The 20,942-nt window shown below is 45.2% G+C and overlaps 1 protein-coding gene across 8 annotated transcripts in view; it reads right to left on the reverse strand.

The window, feature by feature from the left end:
- The window catches only part of Med13l (mediator complex subunit 13L), a 196,681-nt gene that overhangs the window by 155,163 nt on the left and 20,576 nt on the right, over positions 1-20,942 (reverse strand). For all 8 annotated transcript variants that reach the window (NM_001419791.1, XM_087578968.1, XM_087578967.1 and 5 more), the window contains exon 2: positions 3,216-3,453. In NM_001419791.1, the coding sequence (NP_001406720.1) occupies positions 3,216-3,453 (238 nt within the window). The remainder of the gene's footprint in view (positions 1-3,215; positions 3,454-20,942) is intronic.

The raw sequence follows: 20,942 nt of genomic DNA on the forward strand, positions 1-20,942 counted from the left end.
GCCGACAACTACATTACAGTTGCAGAGTGACTGCTGTGTGAGCTAGCTCAGGCTTTATTAACTTTAGCCTCATAATCCAATTTATAGTGAGGGTTAAGACAATGATGGGTTAAATAAACTGAGCAAAGGCTCGCAGCTGTTAAATAACCGTGCAGGCGTCCGAAGCCAAGCCTTCAGAGCCTCACGATGTGTGCACCTTCCCTTGTCTCACCACCTTCCTCACAGGGACCCAGATACTTCAAGCATTCCAAGTACATAGCTATAGGTCCAACACAGTGTCCTGGGCAGCAGCACTCTCACTCATGTGAACAAAGCGGGGGACACAGTGTCCTGGGCAGCAGCACTCTCACTCGTGTGAACACGGAGGGGGGGGGGGGGGGACCGACACAGTGTCCTGGGCAGCAGCTTGGTATTTACTGTGCTTTGCCAGCTACAAAGTATACACCATGGCAAGATGCAAGCAAAACAGAACCAAAAGACATGAACAGTACTTCAGCCCTCCTGTTAATGTCATATCAGTGCTGCCTGCCCTGGACCTAACACTCACATCTGCTGGCAGGACTCTGCTAACATTTATATTCCCAAAATAAAATAACTCTTAAACAGGCGGGAAAGGAAGTGTTGCACTCTAGATTCTATGGTGAGCAACAGGAACTCCCCACCTTTCCTGACTACTCTACAGTCACTGTGCCACTCACTTTTCTAATTAGATTTCAAATATTTCCTAATGCTGGAGCCACAGAATTTACTCTTCAGCCACTTTTACATGCAGAGGTGGACGATCTGTGTGACTGGGTCTCACTTTCCCAATGCTCAGCACGCCGAGAAGAGGAGCCACTCGAGGATGGCATGGCTGCCCAGCAGAGCACGCAACGCACTTCACGGTTCTCCAAAGGAAAGAGCATAAGCGAGATGCCACTCCCCTGGACCAACCAGTCAGTTGACAGTGTCGGCAAAGGGGAGGTAAGCGGCACACTGGTCGGCCATGCCTATGCTCAAACAGCAGCTGCCCACGCTGCCTCCTCTGTCCTCTTTCGCATAGTCATTCCAATTAAAATGTGGTGCGTCTGCAGGAAGTGGTGCGCGCCATTAACCCCTGCACTTGGGGGACAGAGGCAGGCAGATTCCTGTGAGTTTGAGGCCAGCTTGATCTACAGAGCAAGTTCCAGGTCAGCCAGACCTACAAAGTGAGACCTTGATTTAAAAAAATAATAATGTTTCTATGATTTAAAACAAAACAAAAACCATTTAAAAATAAGTCAGTCTTTGCTTAACTCTTTGTGGCATGAAGCAGCCCACATTGAGGCGATCTCAGCTCTGTGACAAGCTGGCCTCCAAGGACAGCACCCACTCTGCTGTCAGGACAGGCCATTTGTTTCCTGACTTGTGACAAAATGAACTTAAGACATCAGTAAGGAGAAACAGAACCAAAAACAACGGAGAAGAGCTGGGAGACAGCACAGCAGGTAAAGGTACCGGAGCCTGCCTACGCCTCACAACACATGGTGCAAGGAGACAGAGAACTCCCAAAAGCTGGCCTGTGATCTCCACAGCCAGGCCACAGTGCACATGCCCTCCCACAATAGAGCAACAGGAAATCCATCAATCAGTGCTATTTAAATAGTTTTTAAGATTAAAAACTAAAGAAGAAAAATCTTTAAAAATCTGCACATAAAAAACCTAAAAGAATGCAATATTTTTATATTCAAACAAACCCAAATATAACAAGGACCACCTACCATCTAGAAGCTCTCTTAGAGACTCTGGAAAACCAAAACGTAGGTGGTGTAGAGCTCTACTTTTCTCTACAGCGCCTACTAATTACACAAGGTTTGGCGATGGATGCCAATTCTGAGAGTCTGCTGATGAGCCCACTAGGAAGCAACCTCACCTAGACAGTGAACAAACACTAACGCATCAGCAAGAACCTCCAGCCCAAAGTTAGCTCGTCAGTCCTCTGTGCTGTACTGCCCCCTAGCTGCTGTGGCAAGAGATACCACCAACAGAAGGAAAGGGGGAAAAAAAACAAACAAACAGGGCTGCCAACAAGTTTCAAGAATTTGGCAGGAAATCCTTTAGGCAAATTTAGAACCTTTAAAACAGACCCACAAGAATACACTGGAGTTTGTTTTATGTCTTCCCGTAATAAATAATAAGACCATAAACTAACAAAACATCTCAGCAACGCCTGCAACATTTCAACCACAAATTAACTAGAGCAGTTTACGTTCTATAAAGCCAGGCGAGAAGGGCAGCACTCCCTACAGAGATGTGGGCAGCCAAGCAAGGTGTGAGCGAGTCCTAGGGCAGCACAGCAGCGCAGAAGGGCCTGCAGTCAAACCTTAGAATGAACACTAGAACGGCTCCTGACTTGGAGAATTCTGTAGAATATGAACAAGAAACTTGGCTAGAGGAGTGGGAAACTACTACTAATATTTATTTTCTGCTACTATAAATGTATGGTAAATATAAAAACAGACTAGCAAATATGTTGCATTAATTCAAAGTTTCCAGGTGTCAGATGCACACTGAAGTCAAAATTTAGTTAGTTAAAAACAGTATTTCTGGAATCACTAAGAGAAATACTGAGATGCTTTATTAAAACTTATTTTTTCCCCAAAACAACATCTGAGGTCAATTTGAGACTTGTCCAGTAAGGGGTGGATTAGATTTCTGTATTTTCAATTTGTGAACAAAGAGTTGAGTGGGCAAAGTCCAAAGAGAAAAAACAATTTCTATTCATACAGCTGTCTTACTAGTTACTCACAACTCACTGTTAACCTAAAGACGGGGCCAGAGCCTTGTCCCTACCCAGATACTGCACACTGGGAACACCGCACTGTAACAGTGATGCTTCAGAGGCCAGAGGGACAGGGTGGTAAACCCCTGTACTCCAGCTTGCACAAGGCTGGGCCAGAAGGAGTGCTTCAAGCTGAAGGCTATATGGTGACTCTGTCTGTAAATAATCATAAAATAGACTTAAAGTGATTTCACAAGATTCTAAGTTTCAGCATGACTCAGGAAGAACAAGAGAGTTTAAGGAAAGGGGAAAGTGGGGACAGAAGGGGGTGGAGGAGGATACTCTTTTGACAAACATACGGTTTACTGAATACTTGGGATCTCTGTTTTAAGCAACTCTTAAATATGAATTCCAAAATGTACAATTGTTAAAAAAATATATGCAAATAATTTTAAAGGAAAAACGAAGTCCTTACCCTGCAGTTCATGATGTATTACTCCCACCAGGTTGGGTTCGTCTCCCCACCAGAATATCCAGAGCTCTTTGCAATCCGGCTTGACGTCACGACGCCATACACAGAGCAGGTTGGCTTGCAGACAGCGGATGAAACTTAACAGGATTGGATCATCTTGGGCTGGGGCTGAAATTATGGGTCCACAGTCCCCGTGCCCTCCAAAATTGTACCTACGCCATTTGATTCCTGTGAGTTCAGCCTGGAAAACGACAAGAAATTTGCAATAGTTTTGCTTGTTCTTTTCACTTACAGACCACTGAAAGCAAGTTCCCACAGAGAGGGAGAGCTGATAAAACAGGCATGTATATTCAACTTCACACCACAAGGTCTCTCAAACAAAGACACACATCAGCCCTTCTAAGTTTGGGGACAAGGGTGTTGGAACAAACCAATCATATTAAATACCAGGATAAAACAAGCTGGTGATCATTGTGTGCTGTTGAAACATGTTTATTCTCCTGACCATCTATCAGGCACCCATATTTTTAAATACTATCTCAATTATTACTTCCTATTCAATTCACAAATTATACTTATTTTAAAACCAATTAAGGGGCTGGAAAGATTCACTACCCAGCAGTTAAGAGCACCAAGCACGGGTGGATTTCCAGCAAGCACCATGCAGTGGCTCCCAGCCCTTCTTAACTCTGGTCCCAGAAAAGCCAGTGCCCTCTTCTTCATAGCTATGAGCATAGGACACACCTGGTGAACACACATACATGCAGGCAAAACTCTCATATATATTAAAAAAACTTTTAAATATTTTTATAAATAAATGAAACAAGATTTTTAAAATAACTATTGAGCCGTGAGGGCCCGTGGTCTTTAATCCCAGCACTCAGAGGCAGGAACAGTGTATCTCCTGTGAGTCCGAGGCCAGCCTACTCTGTAAACCAAGTCTCAGGACATCTAGGGCTATGTAGAGGGGTGGCCTCAACAACAACCAAAGTCCAAGTTGATTGTTCCTAACACAAAATCCTGACACTGAAACTATTTCTAAGGAAGCCTTGAGATTCATTTCACATTAGGGATGGCAAGCCAGTAAAATGTATGTCAACAGTCTGAATCTGAAAATCTACAATCTGAAACATACGGTCCCGAGGACTTGGAACAAGGGGTTCTCCGCTTGCAGAAGACATTCTGAGGGAGTCCCACACTCTCACCTCCCTCTCCCACCTTAGCAGCCAGTTCAGGAGGTGGGAGTTCTCACCAGGGCAGCACAGCATGCTGAAAGGCTGCTCAGGAAGTAACTGCTAGCAAAGCTGAGGCAAGTCACTTAGCATGCAGCACAGAGCCTTGCCTCTAAGCAAGCCTCTGCTGTGGTCAGGTCTTTGGTTTTTTAAACACATCTTAAAACATGCAACTTTGAACAAGCAAGTAGAGGCTGTGTGTACTGCTGTGCATTCCACACACTTCTACTCTCAGATTTCCTGACGCTTGGGTCTGATGAACTGAACAGAACATCAAAGACACTTCAACACAAGAGTGTGGGGCTCCTTACTTAGCGGCTACACACTGGACCCATGTACTGGACCAGAGCAAAGCTGACCCACAGTCCTGTATCAAACAGCCCATGTGTCCCCATCCCTGCATTTCCTCTCCCACAAAACCCATCAGCTTTATGGACAAATTCTTTCTTTGAAACAGGAGCAGCACAGGACAGAAAAGTAACCGTCCCAACCCAACTCAGACTAACTCCAGGTGCTTAAACAGCTGACACAAGGCGCACATGTATGTGTAGGTGTGTGTAATAAAGACAAGAGTCTCACTATGTAGCCCTAGCTGGCTTTGAACTCACTATGTAAGCTAAGTTGGTCTCCAATTAAACAAGACCCACTTGCCTCCTAAGTACTGGGACTAAAGGTGTGAGACACCATGCCTGGCATACTTTCCTTAAGCAACATGGGATCCCCAATATTCACACAGCATTTACATTGCATCAGGCAAGTGTAACTTAAAGAGAATCTTAGGTACATGCAAATACCCCATTTATATAAGGCCTGGGGATCTGAGGCAAGGCAGAAAAGCAATCCTGACACAAGGACAGCTTGTGAGCTCTCAGAGCTCTCACAGCCCGAGGAAGTGACACTGTCCATGGCGGCTCCCTCTTCTCACTGGCACACCCACACCCTTGTCTAGTTTTCTGTTCAAGCCCCCACGTTTCTTCTAATATAAGTAATATCTCTGTGCTTTAATCAGAAAGCCTAACATTAATTTCTAAATGTCCGAGGAGATAAAATTAGAGAACATATGGAGAACACTCATTTAAGCAAGAAGATGGTTCTAAGAACCCTGGGCAGGAGAGGAGAGGAGAGAAAGTAGTCACCAAATACACAGTACCAATCAATCACAATGATGACAGTGACCATGTTTCAAGTGCTAGAAAAGTAGGGCACACTAGAGACTTGCACACTGGCTGAGTCTGTGCCCAGGAAAGCTAAGGACACTCACTAGAGCACTTTCACCTGTAGACCCTCGCAGTTCAGCAGGAATCTGGCTGATTCCAGACAGTTCTCTGCCAGGCTTTTGCACTAAGTTCCTGTGCCTCTGCCTGCTCTTGGTGGCAGAGGGAAGCCACTGTCACTTGCTGTACTCTTTACAGAGCTGACCCTGCCACAGTGAACTATAAGCGCCACACCGCACTGCCTGCCATAGGCTCCATAATGAGTCAGTCAAAGGAACTGGGAAACTTCAAAACATTCAGCTCCCTTGCTCTAAAGCTAAAATTAAGTTTTATAAAAGTCTACCTTGATAAGTAAGCCTTGACACCTAACAGATGACCATGATAAAGTCAACACTCAGGGAGGGGTGCTTTCAATCCTGGCTCCGTGTCTAGTAAGAGCAACACCTGTCCTATCATGGATGCTGTTCTCCCAGAAGCATGGAGCACCCAGCTCTGCTCACTGAGCCCTGGCGGTGCTCTGCCTCCTCTCAGCCCCAGAGCACTGAAGCAGAAAGGCCTTGGAAGAAACCTCAGACAGAAATGAGGCTAAGCAGGCTGGGTCCTCTGAAGTCAGCGGGGCTGATGACTGAGACAGCTCCAGCCCCTATCTGCCTTTCAAACCTCTCACTCACTGTGTACTGTGTCAGGGAAGTCGGAGAGCCGTATGTGCGAGCCAGCTCTCTCTACCACATGGGTACGAGGGGTTGAACTCGGTTCAGCAGCCCTTTTACCTGCAGAGCCATCACGCTGCCCTGTTTCCCCCATTTCTGACAAATGCCTAACTCTAAAACTCAAATTTTTCTTTTCAAAGTCTTGAATCAGCACTGAACCTAGTGGCACAGTGCAGCTCTGGAGAGACATCTCTGGACAGATAGCTCTGGACAGACAGCTTTGGACAGACAGGTTGCCTGAGGCCCAAACCTGCTAAGCAGAGGCCTGGGAATAGTGCAGGGGCAGAATGCTCACTGAGCATGTGTGGCCACAGGTTCAATCCCTTACTCTCGAAGAATTTTTTTGGAGCAAACCTTTAAGCATTTTGATATTCAAATTATCCTAGATGTATATTTATGCTAAGTTCTAAAAATACAAAACCAAAAAGGTAGACTTTAATATTCAAGAAGCAAAGGTGGCCCTCTCTCCTGTGGGACAGCTCCAGCGCATAGCACCCTGAGGGTCTGGGTACACTGGGCACCTGAGTTCTTCCCACCTGCCTCAGCCCTTCCAGCCACATAGCTCAAGAAGTTAAGGCTCTTAACAGTTAAAAAGACATCCATAACCACAAACCTGGCAAACAACAGGTCCCAGACATTGCTACATTGAAATCACACTGAATTTGAAACAAATTCTTTCCACTCTGCCATGCTCCTTCATGGGGCTAATGTTAAAAATTAGCCCTGGAGGATTAGAAAATCAGACAAAGAAAGCACCATGGGCTCAATTTAGCAATGACTACAGCTCATGGCCATGCTCTCTGATCTAAGAATGGTCATGGCTTTTCCAGACTTCCTGGGGCAATACAAACAATTCATAAGAGCGGGCGGTCACACCATCTCAAGGACCTTACGTTACGTACTTACTGCCACAGGCGTCGGCACACAACCACTGGAGGACGGTGTACTTCTCGGAGGGTAATTTTTAAAAAGAAACTCCCTTCTCTAACAGCAAGAGGAGATGGAGAAAGGGTGTTCAACAGTGGCCATGAAGGTTTTCTGAAAGAGGAGCTGAGGGGGTGGGACAGCCGACATGAAGGAAGAGAAGGCTACTGCTGTCAGCTCCCAAGGATGCTAAACTCCAGACTCCAACAGACCCCAGAGCAATGCCTTCCTAGCGCCCTCCATGGGGTTTAGAGGCTCTGTATTGATCCTTAGTCTTACTTCTTAGGTACAATGTACTCAAAGAGCGCTTGCTTTTCACACTAGATGTTTACATCATATATTTGCAACATGGCCCCAGAGTTAAAACTAGATTCAGTGGTCCTAAAACAGAATAAAAACTACACCTGTGTTCTTGGCAAGAACAAACTGGGGTTTACCACCCCAGATTGAACACTGCAGGAGATAAGAAATACAGGTCATGAGCTTGCTCTCTCCACAATGTGCCTCCATGATTTCAGGAAGCCTACTCTACCCCAGGGTGCCTCAGCTCTAGGAGTTACAAAGTGCTATGCTGACCTACATACAACAAATGAGCTCATCTCCTGCCCCAAACTAGTTACATCTCACTGGCAAAGGCAACTTGTAAATGACACAAACCCTTATCAGATATCTCAGAACCATCAGTGACAAAATTTCCAGAAGATACTCTGATTTAAGAAACCTACTGGGCTGAAGCGAAGGAAGGAACTGAGTGGTCCAGCATTTGCCTAGCATGCGCAAGGCCATGGGAGGCAGGCGACAGGCATCTCTCACTGCCAGCACAAGTGCCCTAGAAAATCACAAGTGTGCCTTTGCCCTCTCCCTACTGTGACAGAATTAGTATTCTAGCAGATTAGGAAAATACAGTAAACACATTAAATCACCTCACAGATCAAAGCCAGGAAAGAAACACAAATGTTGCATATAATGGAAAGCGTGTGTTACAATGTAACAAATTGGCTTCAGGTACGAGTGGCAGAGTGAACACACACACACACACACACACACACACACACACACACACACACTTCTGCTCTCTTTAAAGCACACTAAGCAGCATTCTCTCCCTGTAACTATAGATACAACAGCAGGCCAGACAAGAAAGAGTATCTGAGTTTCAAAAACCATGAAGCTGATGCTCAGGAGAGATGGGGCTCTGAGTAACCAACCCCAGACACAGAAAAGGTGGAATGCAAGCCACTGGCAAAAGTGCCCTTCAGCCTTAGGAGCTGGGCACACCAGCACCTCTGCAAGGCGTGAGAAGGAGAGAGGCACAGTAAGAAAACAGGGTGAAGGGGTTGGGGACTTAGCTCAGTGGTAGAGCGCTTGCCTAGCAAGCGCAAGGCCCTGGGTTCGATCCTCAGCTCCGGAAAAAAAAAAAAAAGAAAACAGGGTGAAGTCTGCTGACAGGGCCTGAGAGATTCAGACATTCTCCTACTGCATCCCAGGAAAGAACAGAATAAACTTCTCCAAAGACAGAGGCTGTGCTACGGAGGGCACGGCAATCAGAATGAAAGTAAACCTCTAAGTACACTTGGATGAGTGACAGCCAGGAGCCACCTTCCCAGTCAACCCTGAAGTACCAGACAGCTACTAGACAGCCTAGAAGAGACCCCAAAGTAGTCTGGAATCTTACATGCTACAGAGAAAGATCCCAAGATACTAACTCAAACAAAAACAAAAACAAAAACAAAAACAAAAACAAAAACAAAACCAGCCTGCCCCCATGTGTGCAGGCACAGTAACAGACAACACTCATACACTGGAAACTATCGGCAACTCTGCCGTCAGCACCTCTATGATCAAGGGCTACTAATGAGCCGAGAAGAACCAGGTCCAGACACAACGCTAAAACAAAGGTTAGAGGAAAAACCTAAACTGTGAGGAAAAAAACATCTAGAACATCCATCACTGATTCTCTCAGAAAAACGAGAGATGGCTGAGTGGTTAAGAGTTCTGGCTGCTCTTGCAGAGGACCAAGGTTCAGTTCCCAGCATCAGTAGAGTGGCTGATAACTAACCATCACTAACTCCAGTTCCAGGGGATCTGATACCCTCTTCTAAATTCTGCAGGCACCCAAAAGACACATATTGCATACACAGACAAAACACTCTTACATACAAAATAAATCTAAAAACACCTTACAGATCAGTGTAGCCAATTAAAACTGAAAAGGAACAGAATGCTCAAAGAAAGAATCAAAAGAAAACTCAGTGAAATACATGGAAGATAAAGTTCAGTAACTCACATGCACAAAGTTGACAAAATAAAAAGTGGGCAGGTAGGGAAGGGTGGGAATGAAATTGGAAGAGGAACCGAGGAAGTTAAAAGGTAAACACAGACTCCTAAAGCTGGGCTACAGCTCCCTGCTGAGAGCACAGACCCAAGGCTGCAGCTCACTGCAGAGTGCTTGCCCTCTGTGCCTTGGGCTCCACTGTGGAAGTAAAAACTCCTCCTCTCTAAAAAACCTGTGAAACACTAGATGGAAAACTCTCTCTGAATACCTAAAAGCAGTAATGAGAAGGGCCTCACAAAAGGCCCCACTCCACCGTGGCATGCTACAAGACCAGACCCTCCAGCTTCCATGAAGAAAGTCGTCACATGAGCAAGAAGGCAAAGTACAGAGACTCCCATGGTCTCAAGAACAATTCTCAGCCAAAGCAGACAGAAGAGCTACCAAATGCAGAGCAGGAGGAGCAAGCCCAAACGCTCAACTCCTCGTGTGTGAAGAAGCCTCTCTCTTCTCCAGGACTGCAGAGTGTGAGCCACAGGGAGAGAGGCTAGGAGCTGGGGAAAAGCCAAGGAAGACCCACAACTGATGACAACTATAGGCCAAGCTTGAACCAAGTGACCATGGCAGAACAGATGGCCCCAGTAAAGAACCCTTAGGAAGCTGCTGCTGCTGGTGGTGGTGAAATGCCCACTCTACTGAGGACTCCAAGGTTTCAGACAATAGGGTGAAGGTGAGGGATAGTCAGATAAGATAGCTTCTTACTGTGGGACATGACCTCATGTAGGGGAGGGAAAAAATTGTCAACAGTAAAGGGTCTCTAAACAGGCAGTCTTCAAAAATTCATTTTAAATAAATGTTATAAGAACCCAAGGTCTTTCAGAAACTCTAACCATACTGTATCTCATGACTTCACCACAGCCTTGGTTCTGACTAACACGGCATGAGTACACACCATCACACCCTGCCCAACACTGCCTACACCACTTCAGCTCAGTTCCTACTGTGCACACAGAGTTTTCTCTCAGAGGCACACAATGGGTAAAGAAATGCTTCCAGTAACATCAGCTCCGTCAGCTGTCTCCGGTGGGTGGTTTGTACAGGAATGGCCCCCATAGACATACAGGTCTAAATACCTGGAGTGACATCTTAGGAGGTCTGGCATTGTGGGGGGAAGAAAGTCCCTGGGGGTGAGCTTTGAGGTTTCAAATGCTTGAGCAAGCTAGGCCTGGTGTCTCTTTATCTTCCTGCTGCCCAAAGTAGAACTCCTTCTCCAGCGCCATGTCTGCCTGTGTGCCTCCATGCGTCTTGCCATGACCTGGAAGCCAGCCCCGGTTGAACACTTCCCTCTGTAAAAGTTGCCGTGGCCACAGTGGCTCTCCATAGCAATAGAAATCCTAACTAAGGCACTCCCTGTTTAAATTTTGCTATCTGAGTTCTTGAGTTTCTTTTGTTTGGCTTTGGTTTATTTCTAACCATGTGTGTCTGTGTGGGTATGAGGAAGCTGGGTGCAGGTGCCCTCAGTGGCTGAGCAAATCAGAACCCCTGGGGCGCTGAGCTGGAGTTGGTGGTCAGTAGCTGCCTGATGGGTGCTGGGAATGGAAGCCCAGCACTCCGGGACAGCAGCATTCCCTCTTCACAGCTGCACCATCTGTCCAGCCCTGCTCCTGTCAATTTCATAAAGAATTGCTCAATCAAATTCTGGCCTGGGATTAAGGACAGAATCCCCAACAGTTTATGAAATGGTCCTAAATATACTCCTGCCACTTTGTACCACACTTCTGCAAAGCGGCATTCTCCGCACTGACGACTGTCAAATAAGGATGCATCAGCTCCACCTCCTGCACCTCGAATGCTTCTGCCAAGACTTAACTCTGTGTAAGAAAGTACACCCACCCCATTAGTATGGAAATTGCTTTCATCTTTAATGGTAGTAAAATTATAAGCATACCAAATAATTATTTTAAAGTAAATGTATGGTTTGGTTTGGGATCTGGGGGGAGCACTGGTCTTCATTTTGGGGGTTGATTGGTTTTCAGGAATTCTTAGTTATTAGTAAATGTTCGGCTAATACACCCATCACACATCTGTGTGCCCAGAATCACATACAAGTTTCTCGACCAAATATAATGAGAGGAGAAATGGTTTACTAAAACATAGAAATGCACTTTAAGAAGGAAAAAGGCCACACATAGTGAGTGGCCTACGTGGGAGGCAGAGGCAGGCAGCCTGGTCTACAGAGTGAATTTCAGGACAGCAGAACAGCCAGAGCTACATAGTGAGCCTTGTGTTTAAAGAAAAGATGATGAAGAGAGGAGGACGACTTGGGGGGGGGGGGGGGAGGGAGAGGGAGAGGGAGAGGGGGAGAGAGAGAGAGAGAGAGAGAGAGAGAGAGAGAGAGAGAGAGACTGACTATATTTCCAAATCCAAGTGACACTGAAAAGGAGAAGTCTTTAGGACTTGGCAAACATTTCCAACACCTATTAACATGAACACAAGGTTAATCCTGAATCTAAATTACCATTTGGTACCAATTACGTTGGTAAAGTACAGATGAAAGGGGTATGTCTCTCTGTAAGTGGTAGAAAGAACGAGCTATATCATGTAAGGTTCCTCAGTGTTTAGAAATAATAAGAAATTAATAGCAAAGCATTTGCCTAGGAAGAAGGTAAGAACGGTCTGGAACTAGTTTCGGATTTAATACTCCGCAGCTCTCTTGCGGACCAGGAGCTGCGCCCAGCGTCCAGCGGCTATGCACTTTGCAAGTCCTTGCTAAGCTGCTGGGGCTGGCCCCCAGCCCTTCTGCAGCTCACACAAGCCCAGAACTTTCAATCCCACTCCTTCAGTCTCTGGCACCTCCATACCCAGTCTGACCTCCACACAAAAACTTAACTCTGCTTGAAAACAAGAAAAATAAAATTTAAACAAAAATTATCAAAATATAATAATAAAATATAACTACTACAGTGTTATTCCTCACAAATTCCTAAACTTCAGAATAATTTAGTGTCCCATAAACTGTAATGCAAACCCCAAAAATGTACTAATTATTACTATTATTTTATGATTTATTTCTTTGTATGGGTGTTTGGTCAGCATGTTGGCTATACACTCTCTGCGTGCCTTGTACCTCCAGAAGCCAGAAGCTATCAGATGCCCGGAGCTAGAGTCACATATGGTGGCTAAGTAACCTGAGCCATGTAAATGCTGGGACCTCCACAAGAGCTGCAAGTGTTATCAACCACAGGTCCCTTTCTGTAGCCCAGGCTGACCTGGACTCACAACACAGCTAAGGAAGACCTTCACTCTCGGCAATCTTCCTGCCTCGGCTTCTGGAATGCCAAGTTTAAAGGCTTGCACTCCGAAGGCTATTTACTCCCTGTATGCCACTGCTATCTATTTTCCTCTCCACTTTAGCTTACTGAAAACCCAGCTGGGCAAGCAGACACTCGTAGCTCAAGCTTCCCCTGGCTGCACCACTACCACTGGCCAAGGATGCTTCCTTCAGACAAGATAGCTAGATTCTATCATGGCCTGAGAAATACAATATAACACTAGCAATCCATTCATACAATGGGGATTTGGTACAAAAAAGGTGACTTTATGTCTGAGTGTTTTTGCCCGCATGTATGTTTATGCATCATGTGCATGCTTGGTGCCTACAGAGGCCCAAAGAGGACAATGGATCCCCTAAAACTGGAGTTACAGATGATGTGAATCCTCGTGGATGCTAGGAATCAAGAAAGTATCCTTAACCAATGAGCCATTTCTTCAGCCTAAAAAAGTGACCTCTACCATACACATTTACTGATTCGAAATTTTTCTCTTTATTATCATTTTCTTTTAATCACTTACTTTGCCAATACTAGTTCAAAGTGAACAATATAGACTGAGAAGACGGCCAAGAAGGTGAAGGTGCTGGTCACCAAGCCTGATGACCCAAATTTGACCCCCAGAATCAACATATGGAAGGAGTGAACTGAATCCTCAAAATTGTCCCCACAAATGTACACATAAAGGCCACACATGCATATATGTGCACAAGTGCAAATAAACTAAAAATACAAAATATTTAAGATAAAATGAATTGTAACTTAATATGAACAAATTCCTAAGCTTAAGAGCTATTTAGTACCCCATTAACTGTGTTGAAATGCCGAAAGGCTGTTTGTCTGCCTTTGGTTCATGTATGCATGACCGAGTGCTGCCACATGTGCAGGAGTGTGGGCATGCCCACATATGTCCCCACCTTTCCCTGAAAGCTGGCATAGTGCCAGTTGGGCTGGACTGTTCTGCCTCCCCAGCTCTGCATCATGCCCAGGCTTTCTACATGAGTTACTGGGATCAAACTAAGGTCCTCATGGTTGTAAAGCAAGCGTTTTACCCACTGAACTTGGATTCACATCTGCATATGAGAGTAAAGTGGGTTTGTCAATAGAAGTTTCAACACCATTAAATCTTAACAGTTCCATTTCTAGTCAGTCATGTGCATCTGTATCTATGCATACTGAGTACAGTGCTCACAGAGCCAGGAGAAGGCATCGGCTCCACGAAACTGGAGTTACAGGCCACCCACGGAAGATGCTTGGAACTAAACTCAGGCCTGTGGAAAAGCAATGTGGGTTCTTAAAACACTGAGCAAACAAGGTTTTCTGTTAACTAAATGCTTCCTTTTAAAAGAAGGTTTTAAAATAATTATTTTGGAATATTGGCTCTTACTGTAGTCCTGCCTGACCCAGAGATCAGCCTGCTTCAGCCTCCCAAGTTCTGGGATTAAATGTGTGCACCACCTAACCTGGTATGTTAAATTACGTTAATAAAATGTAACGCCTAGGTTCTATACGACAGTTCTAAACTTACCAGACACTACTGTTTGCTTCTAACTAGGAGTGCCACACTCGGAAAGAAATACAAGATAGGGGTAAGTCGCGGGGAAGCTGCGAGTGATAGGGATAAGTCGCCGGGGAAGCTGCGAGTGATAGGGGTAAGTCGCAGGGGAGCTGCGAGTGATAGGGGTAAGTCACCGGGAGCTGCGAGTGATAGGGATAAGTCGCCGGGGAGCCGTGAGTGATAGGGGTAAGTCGCAGGGGAGCCGTGAGTGATAGGGATAAGTCGCCGGGGAAGCTGCGAGTGATAGGGGTAAGTCGCAGGGGAGCTGCGAGTGAGTGATAGGGATAAGTCGCCGGGAAGCCGTGAGTGATAGGGGTAAGTCGCAGGGGAGCTGCGAGTGAGTGATAGGGATAAGTCGCCGGGGAGCTGCGAGTGATAGGGATAAGTCGCCGGGAAGCCGTGAGTGATAGGGGTAAGTCGCAGGGGAGCTGCGAGTGAGTGATAGGGATAAGTCACCGGGGAGCTGCGAGTGATAGGGGTAAGTCGCAGGGGAGCCGTGAGTGATAGGGGTAAGTCGCCGGGGAGCTGCGAGTGATAGGGATAAGTCGCAGGGGAGCTGCGAGTGAGTGATAGGGATAAGTCGCCGGGAAGCCGTGAGTGATAGGGGTAAGTCGCAGGGGAGCTGCGAGTGAGTGATAGGGATAAGTCACCGGGGAGCTGCGAGTGATAGGGGTAAGTCGCAGGGGAGCCGTGAGTGATAGGGGTAAGTCGCCGGGGAGCTGCGAGTGATAGGGATAAGTCGCAGGGGAGCCGTGAGTGATAGGGGTAAGTCGCCGGGGAGCTGCGAGTGATAGGGGTAAGTCGCAGGGGAGCTGCGAGTGAGTGAGGAACACCAACACTCCCACGCTTCGCAGCCAGCCTCACGCGCAGTCCTCTCAAGCAGACAGAGCAGCAGCACAGGTATGTGAAGAACAAGCTCCACGGTTGTGAAGACCTGAGTGAACCTGACATGGGACCGAGAGACTCTGAGGCTCCAAAGGCTGACAAGAGAAGTGAACTTGACTTGCTCAGCACAGGCGGCAGACGGACGGCCAGTATAGCTGACTGCTGGTGTTTACAGCTCACAGCCTATGCTCACAGAGTTTCACACTGCTGGTGACCACTTTCCCACTACAGCCAGCACTGTAATCTGACCAGACAGAGTACATTCTGAAATAATTACTCTGTGCTAACCTCTGAACTACGATGACATCCACAGAGAAATCAAACATTTAAAATATAAACAGTTCTGGGGTTGGGGATTTAGCTCAGTGGTAGAGCGCTTGCCTAGCAAGCGCAAGGCCAGGGTTCAGTCCCCAGCTCCGAAAAAAAGAAAAGAAAAAGAAAAAAAATATATATATAAACAGTTCTAGGCAGATACAACATCCTCTTTCGGCCTCCAACGGTATTCTTCACACATGGTGCACAGGCATGCATACAAGCAAAACACCCATAAAGATAGTACTAATGAAATTAGTTCATTAGTACTTAACTCTTTGTGGATGTTATCCTAATTCAAAGGATTAATTAACTAATTAATTAAAATTAAATAAAGGTTCACCTGAATTGTTCCCACACCTTAAATAAGCAGAAAACTAGGCAAAAAATAAAATAAAATTTCCATACTCAGGCCTTGGCCAATTGGCAGTACAAAACTAGGTTCTCTACAAGGCAAACAAGTGAGGAAGGGTTTCTAAAAGTTGAAGCCTCTGGAATTTGGAGTAGATAACCAAAAAGAAGACAATTATGTAGGAAATCCATGCTGTAGAGGTTCTCTGGAAACTTCCTGAGCACCAAGCTGTGCACTGGACAGAGTCAGTAAGGCCAAAGACTAACTGGAAAAGCCACTCTGGGCTGCAACAGTCAGCCAAGGTACACACTGACTGGAGACCCAGGAGTAAGCAGGGAGCCAATTCTAGCATAAAGACTACACTAACAGGCAAGCCTCAAAAACCAATGAGGCCAGCAGTGTAACCCACCTTAACTGCCAGCAGTGTAACCACGACCAACACAAATGTAATCACCAAAGAAAAGGGTGCACAGGCTCACAAGGTCTGGATATCACACTATGCAGCAGTCAGAGCAAGGACGGAAGGGAGGGAGGAACAAAGAAGGGAGGGAAGGAGGGACAGATGATGGATGGACAGAGGGGCAGACGGGCAGACAAGTCCATTACTAGGACAAAATCAATTAACAGAGCCAAAGATTAAAATAATAATGTAAGTAATAGACAGCACTTTAAAAACAGCTGTTATAAATACAGTCAAGAATTTGAAGAAAAATACAAACATCCACCACAGAAAATGTGCCATTTAAAAGTCAAATACACAAGGTGTGAAATGAGAAGCCCACAGAGTCTGTTCACCCACAGAGGGTTGGGGAGTAGGCTGGGCACACGAATGTGGCTCAGTGTGGACTCCTGTCTAGATGCAGGAGAGCCTCAGTTCAAACCCCACAAAGTGCAGGAGGCACTGGCAGAAATGAGGAGTCCTGAAAGTGTACTATGGTACTGCCTAAGCTAAAAGGAGTGCACAGAACTGCAGAGCTAACGAACAAAGCCAAAGAACAGAAGCCAGCAATCTACCACCCCACAAGACCAAGATTCCAGAGTGTGGGGTGCAGCAGGTACTGCATAAAAGATTTATGAACGACAGCCAAGTTATCTACAAATGTTATGAAAACAATTCATCTCTAATTCAAGGAGGTCAGTGAACCATCAGCAACATAAACACAGAAACCACATCAAAATAAAATTCTTGAAAACAATGATAAATATAAATTCTTAAAAGTTGTCCAAGAAAGATATTACATAGAAAAATAGAAATAATATTAATTGTAGACTGATCAGAAGACATGCAAGCTAGAGGCTAGGTATGGCTCAGTTATAAGAGCGCTTAGTCTGGGCAAAGGCCCTGGATTCCATCCCCAGCAGAAAGGGGGAGGGACATATGAAAACCAGAAAACTTTGCAAAGACACACTAAAAGAGAAAATCGTTCACCAAAACCTACAGATCTGGAGGGAGGGAGGGAGGGAGGGAGGGAGGGAGGGAGGGAGGGAGGGAGAGTATTTTTGTATATTTTAAAATGTTTCCTTTCAAGGGTAAATGAAGCTGGTGTGGTGGCACACGCCCTTAGTCAGAGCACCTGTGAGACAAGGACAGGCTGCCCTCCAGCCAGCTCTACAGTGAGACCTAGTTTCAACCAAGGTGAAGGGAAATGGGCTGGCAGCAGCAAGCCACCTCAAGAGTTGGAGCACAAACCGCTCCTGCTGGGGACCTCACTCTCCAATAAATCTCAGTAACTACAGCCCCAGGAGATCTCAGCTCCACTCCACCCACACCTCAACCCCCACCGCCTCCTTGCACACCTATACTCACCTGTATATACCCCTCCCCTCACAGATGTGTATACACACATGCATATAATTAAAATATATTAAAAAAACATTTTAATGGGGAAAAATACTAATTTTTTGATGAACAGAATTTAATACACCTATATTAAAATAAACGTATTTTCAAAAGTTCTTCAGGTGAATAAAAAGAAAAAAGATACCAGAAAAAAAATCCAATGTCAGAGAAAGATATATAAACACATAAGTTTAAAAAACAATAAAATGATAGAAAAATGAATATTCACTGTAAGAGTGTTAGTTCCTTAAATAAAGCCAACTCCAAGAGAGTGACCATTACTAGAGTAAAGAAGGAAATTTTGCAATTAAAAAGAGTCAGTTCTGCTGAGAGTCATGACGCCTGCCTGTAAGCCCAACACTGTGGGAGAAAGGAAGAAGGAGCCCATGTCCAAAGTCATCCTGGGCTACATGGTGAGACCAAGCCACGCCCAGTCTACTTAGGAATTCCTTGTCTGAAAACAACAAAGTTACTTCTTCAAGAAGCAGCCAAACCTCCGGGGAGCTAGCACCTAGCAGAGTTTCTCCGCAGCAAGCAGAGGGCCAACAGAAGGCCAAGGAGAAGGGCGGGCACAGGGAAAAGGCAGGAATGGTCTTGTCAGCACCGGGATAGAAGGTCACTGTGGCAAGAGATATGAGCAGCCACAGTTAACCAGAGAGACCAGGACAGCAGAGCACACTAGTTTTCAAATGACACGGAAAATTCACCCTTAAGAACCATGTGTTGAAACAAATACACACGAATATGTTGTTAAGAATTTAAAACTCTGAACAAAATTAAGTTAGAAATTAATAGCAACAACAAAATCTGGAATGCCTGAAAACTCTGGAATCTAAACTTCCAAATAGCACATGGGGAAAGCACAGGGTACTCGGAGCTAATGACTGATGTAACAAATCAAATGTATGAGATATAATTAAAGGTATTCAGAGAACTCTAACTCCAACAGACCCATGACTCTAAGCTTCTACAACTAGAACTTACGGAGGAAGACTTAAACAGAGGAAAATAACGTCAAAAGGTAAGAAATACCAAACAGACTAAAAAGAAAATGATCAAAACCAAAAGCTGGTTCTTTAAAAAGATTCATAAACCTAACAGGTTTCTCTAGACAGACTCCTGAGCCTGACAGACAAGCCCCGGCACAGAAGTGAAGGCCCATCACTGTACATCCTGAAATACCGAAAAGGGCAGATGACCACAGACAACTCTTAGTTTAGTAAAGAATGCCAGTTAAGTGAACAAGAATTTGAAAAAGAACAACACACCTCTCCCCCTACCCCCAACAGAACTCAAACTTTCAAACTTCCCCACAGGTGCTAGAGAGATTTACAGTAGATGAAAGCCCTTGCTGCCAATCATGACAACCAGAGTTTGATACTGGGACAAATTTGGGGGAAGGAAAAGAACTTCTACAATCTGTGATCCAGCTGTCATACATGCACCATGGTACACACATGGGACACACACACACACACACACACACACACACTCTCTCTCTCTCTCTCTAAATAAATAAATAAATAAATGACTATTTATTTACAAAATTAACAATAAACTTTTCCATTAAAAAATATTGCAAATATGTCCTAAACAGACTCGGCAAACAGCCAGCCAGGTGTGGTGGTGCACACCTTTAATCCCAGCACTCTGGAGACAGAGACGGGTGGGTCTCTGTGAGTCCAGGCTAGCCAGCGCAGCAATGGAGTGAGACCCTGTCTCAACTATAAAAGGAAGGCTGTTCATAAATAACAAGATTGATAGCCCTGTGGCACCAGGACCATAGGAAAACCTCACAAGAAATCCACATGCCAGTATCCTTTTAAGGGCATGAATATAAAAAACACGAAGATGCTAAGAAATCAAAACTAACACAAAAAACAATGGCAACACACCATGAACTAACTTTATCTGGAACTTCATCTGCAAAACACAGAGAGTCCACCAACAGAACCAAATCTATCTCTCAACAGAGGTGCACGCCCATGTTCTCTCGCACATGCACCAAAAAAAAAAAAAAAAAAAACATTTAAGAGGAAAAGCGAACTTAGTCTAGAGTGCGGACTGCTCCCTCCTGTAAAGGTGGGAGTTCTGTTCCCAGCACCCACGTCAGGCCACTCACAAGCTCCTCTAACTCCAGCTCCATGGAATCTGATGCCCTCTTCTGGCCTCCTCAGACACTAGCACACATGTGCACATATACACACAGAGACACGTAAAAATGAAATAAATCTTAAGGAATAAAAGCTAATTTAATGGGGAAATGTTCAAAAACCCAGAGTGAACAACATGGTGACAGAGGACTCTGCCTAAATTCAGGAGCAAGGGTAGGTTGCACCCTGAGAACCATCACCCAAAATTGGACTGTTGGTTCCAAATAGTATAATACATCACGAAAAAGAAAGAAGATACAGCTTCAAAAGAAATTGAAAAGGGGCTGGAGAGATGGCTCGGGTTAAGAGCACTGACTGTTCTTCCAGAGGTCCTGAGTTCAAATCCCAGCAACCACGTGGAGACTCACAACCATCTGTAATGGGATCTGATGCCCTCTTCTGGTGTGTCTGAGGACAGCGACGGTGTACTCACATACATGAAATAAATAAATAAATAAATCTTTAAAAACCTGAAGTGACTTATCTCCAGACAACACTGTAATATGCATTTACAGAAACCTCAGACTGCTACAGAACAGTCACAACACATCACAGAGTTTAGCAAGGTCAGTACACACCATAACACACCTCTTCATATCAGTGGTAAACAAGTAGAAAAATCTTAAACATTTCTTTTAAAATAGCATTAAAAAGCATACACAATTTAAGGACAAATTTAAATACATGTTTCAAATCTACACACACAATCTACCAAACAATGTTGGGGAAGTGAAAGCTATAAGGACAGACATCCACCCTGAAGCCCACTAATCCCAGCAGAAGGGGTAGGGTAGAAAGAGCACATCAGGCACCAGACCACCCAGGAGAGCATACTACTCAGGAGAGCATACTGCAGTCTACACACAACCTGGAGACCGGGTCGTGGTGGGGTGGGGGTGGGGTGGTAAAAGGAAAGCTGGGGAGTGTGGCTCTGGCATAACATTTGGCT

Source organism: Rattus norvegicus, chromosome 12, assembly GCF_021556685.1.
Source record: "Rattus norvegicus strain SHRSP/BbbUtx chromosome 12, alternate assembly SHRSP_T2T, whole genome shotgun sequence".
Classification (NCBI taxonomy): Eukaryota; Metazoa; Chordata; class Mammalia; order Rodentia; family Muridae; genus Rattus; species Rattus norvegicus.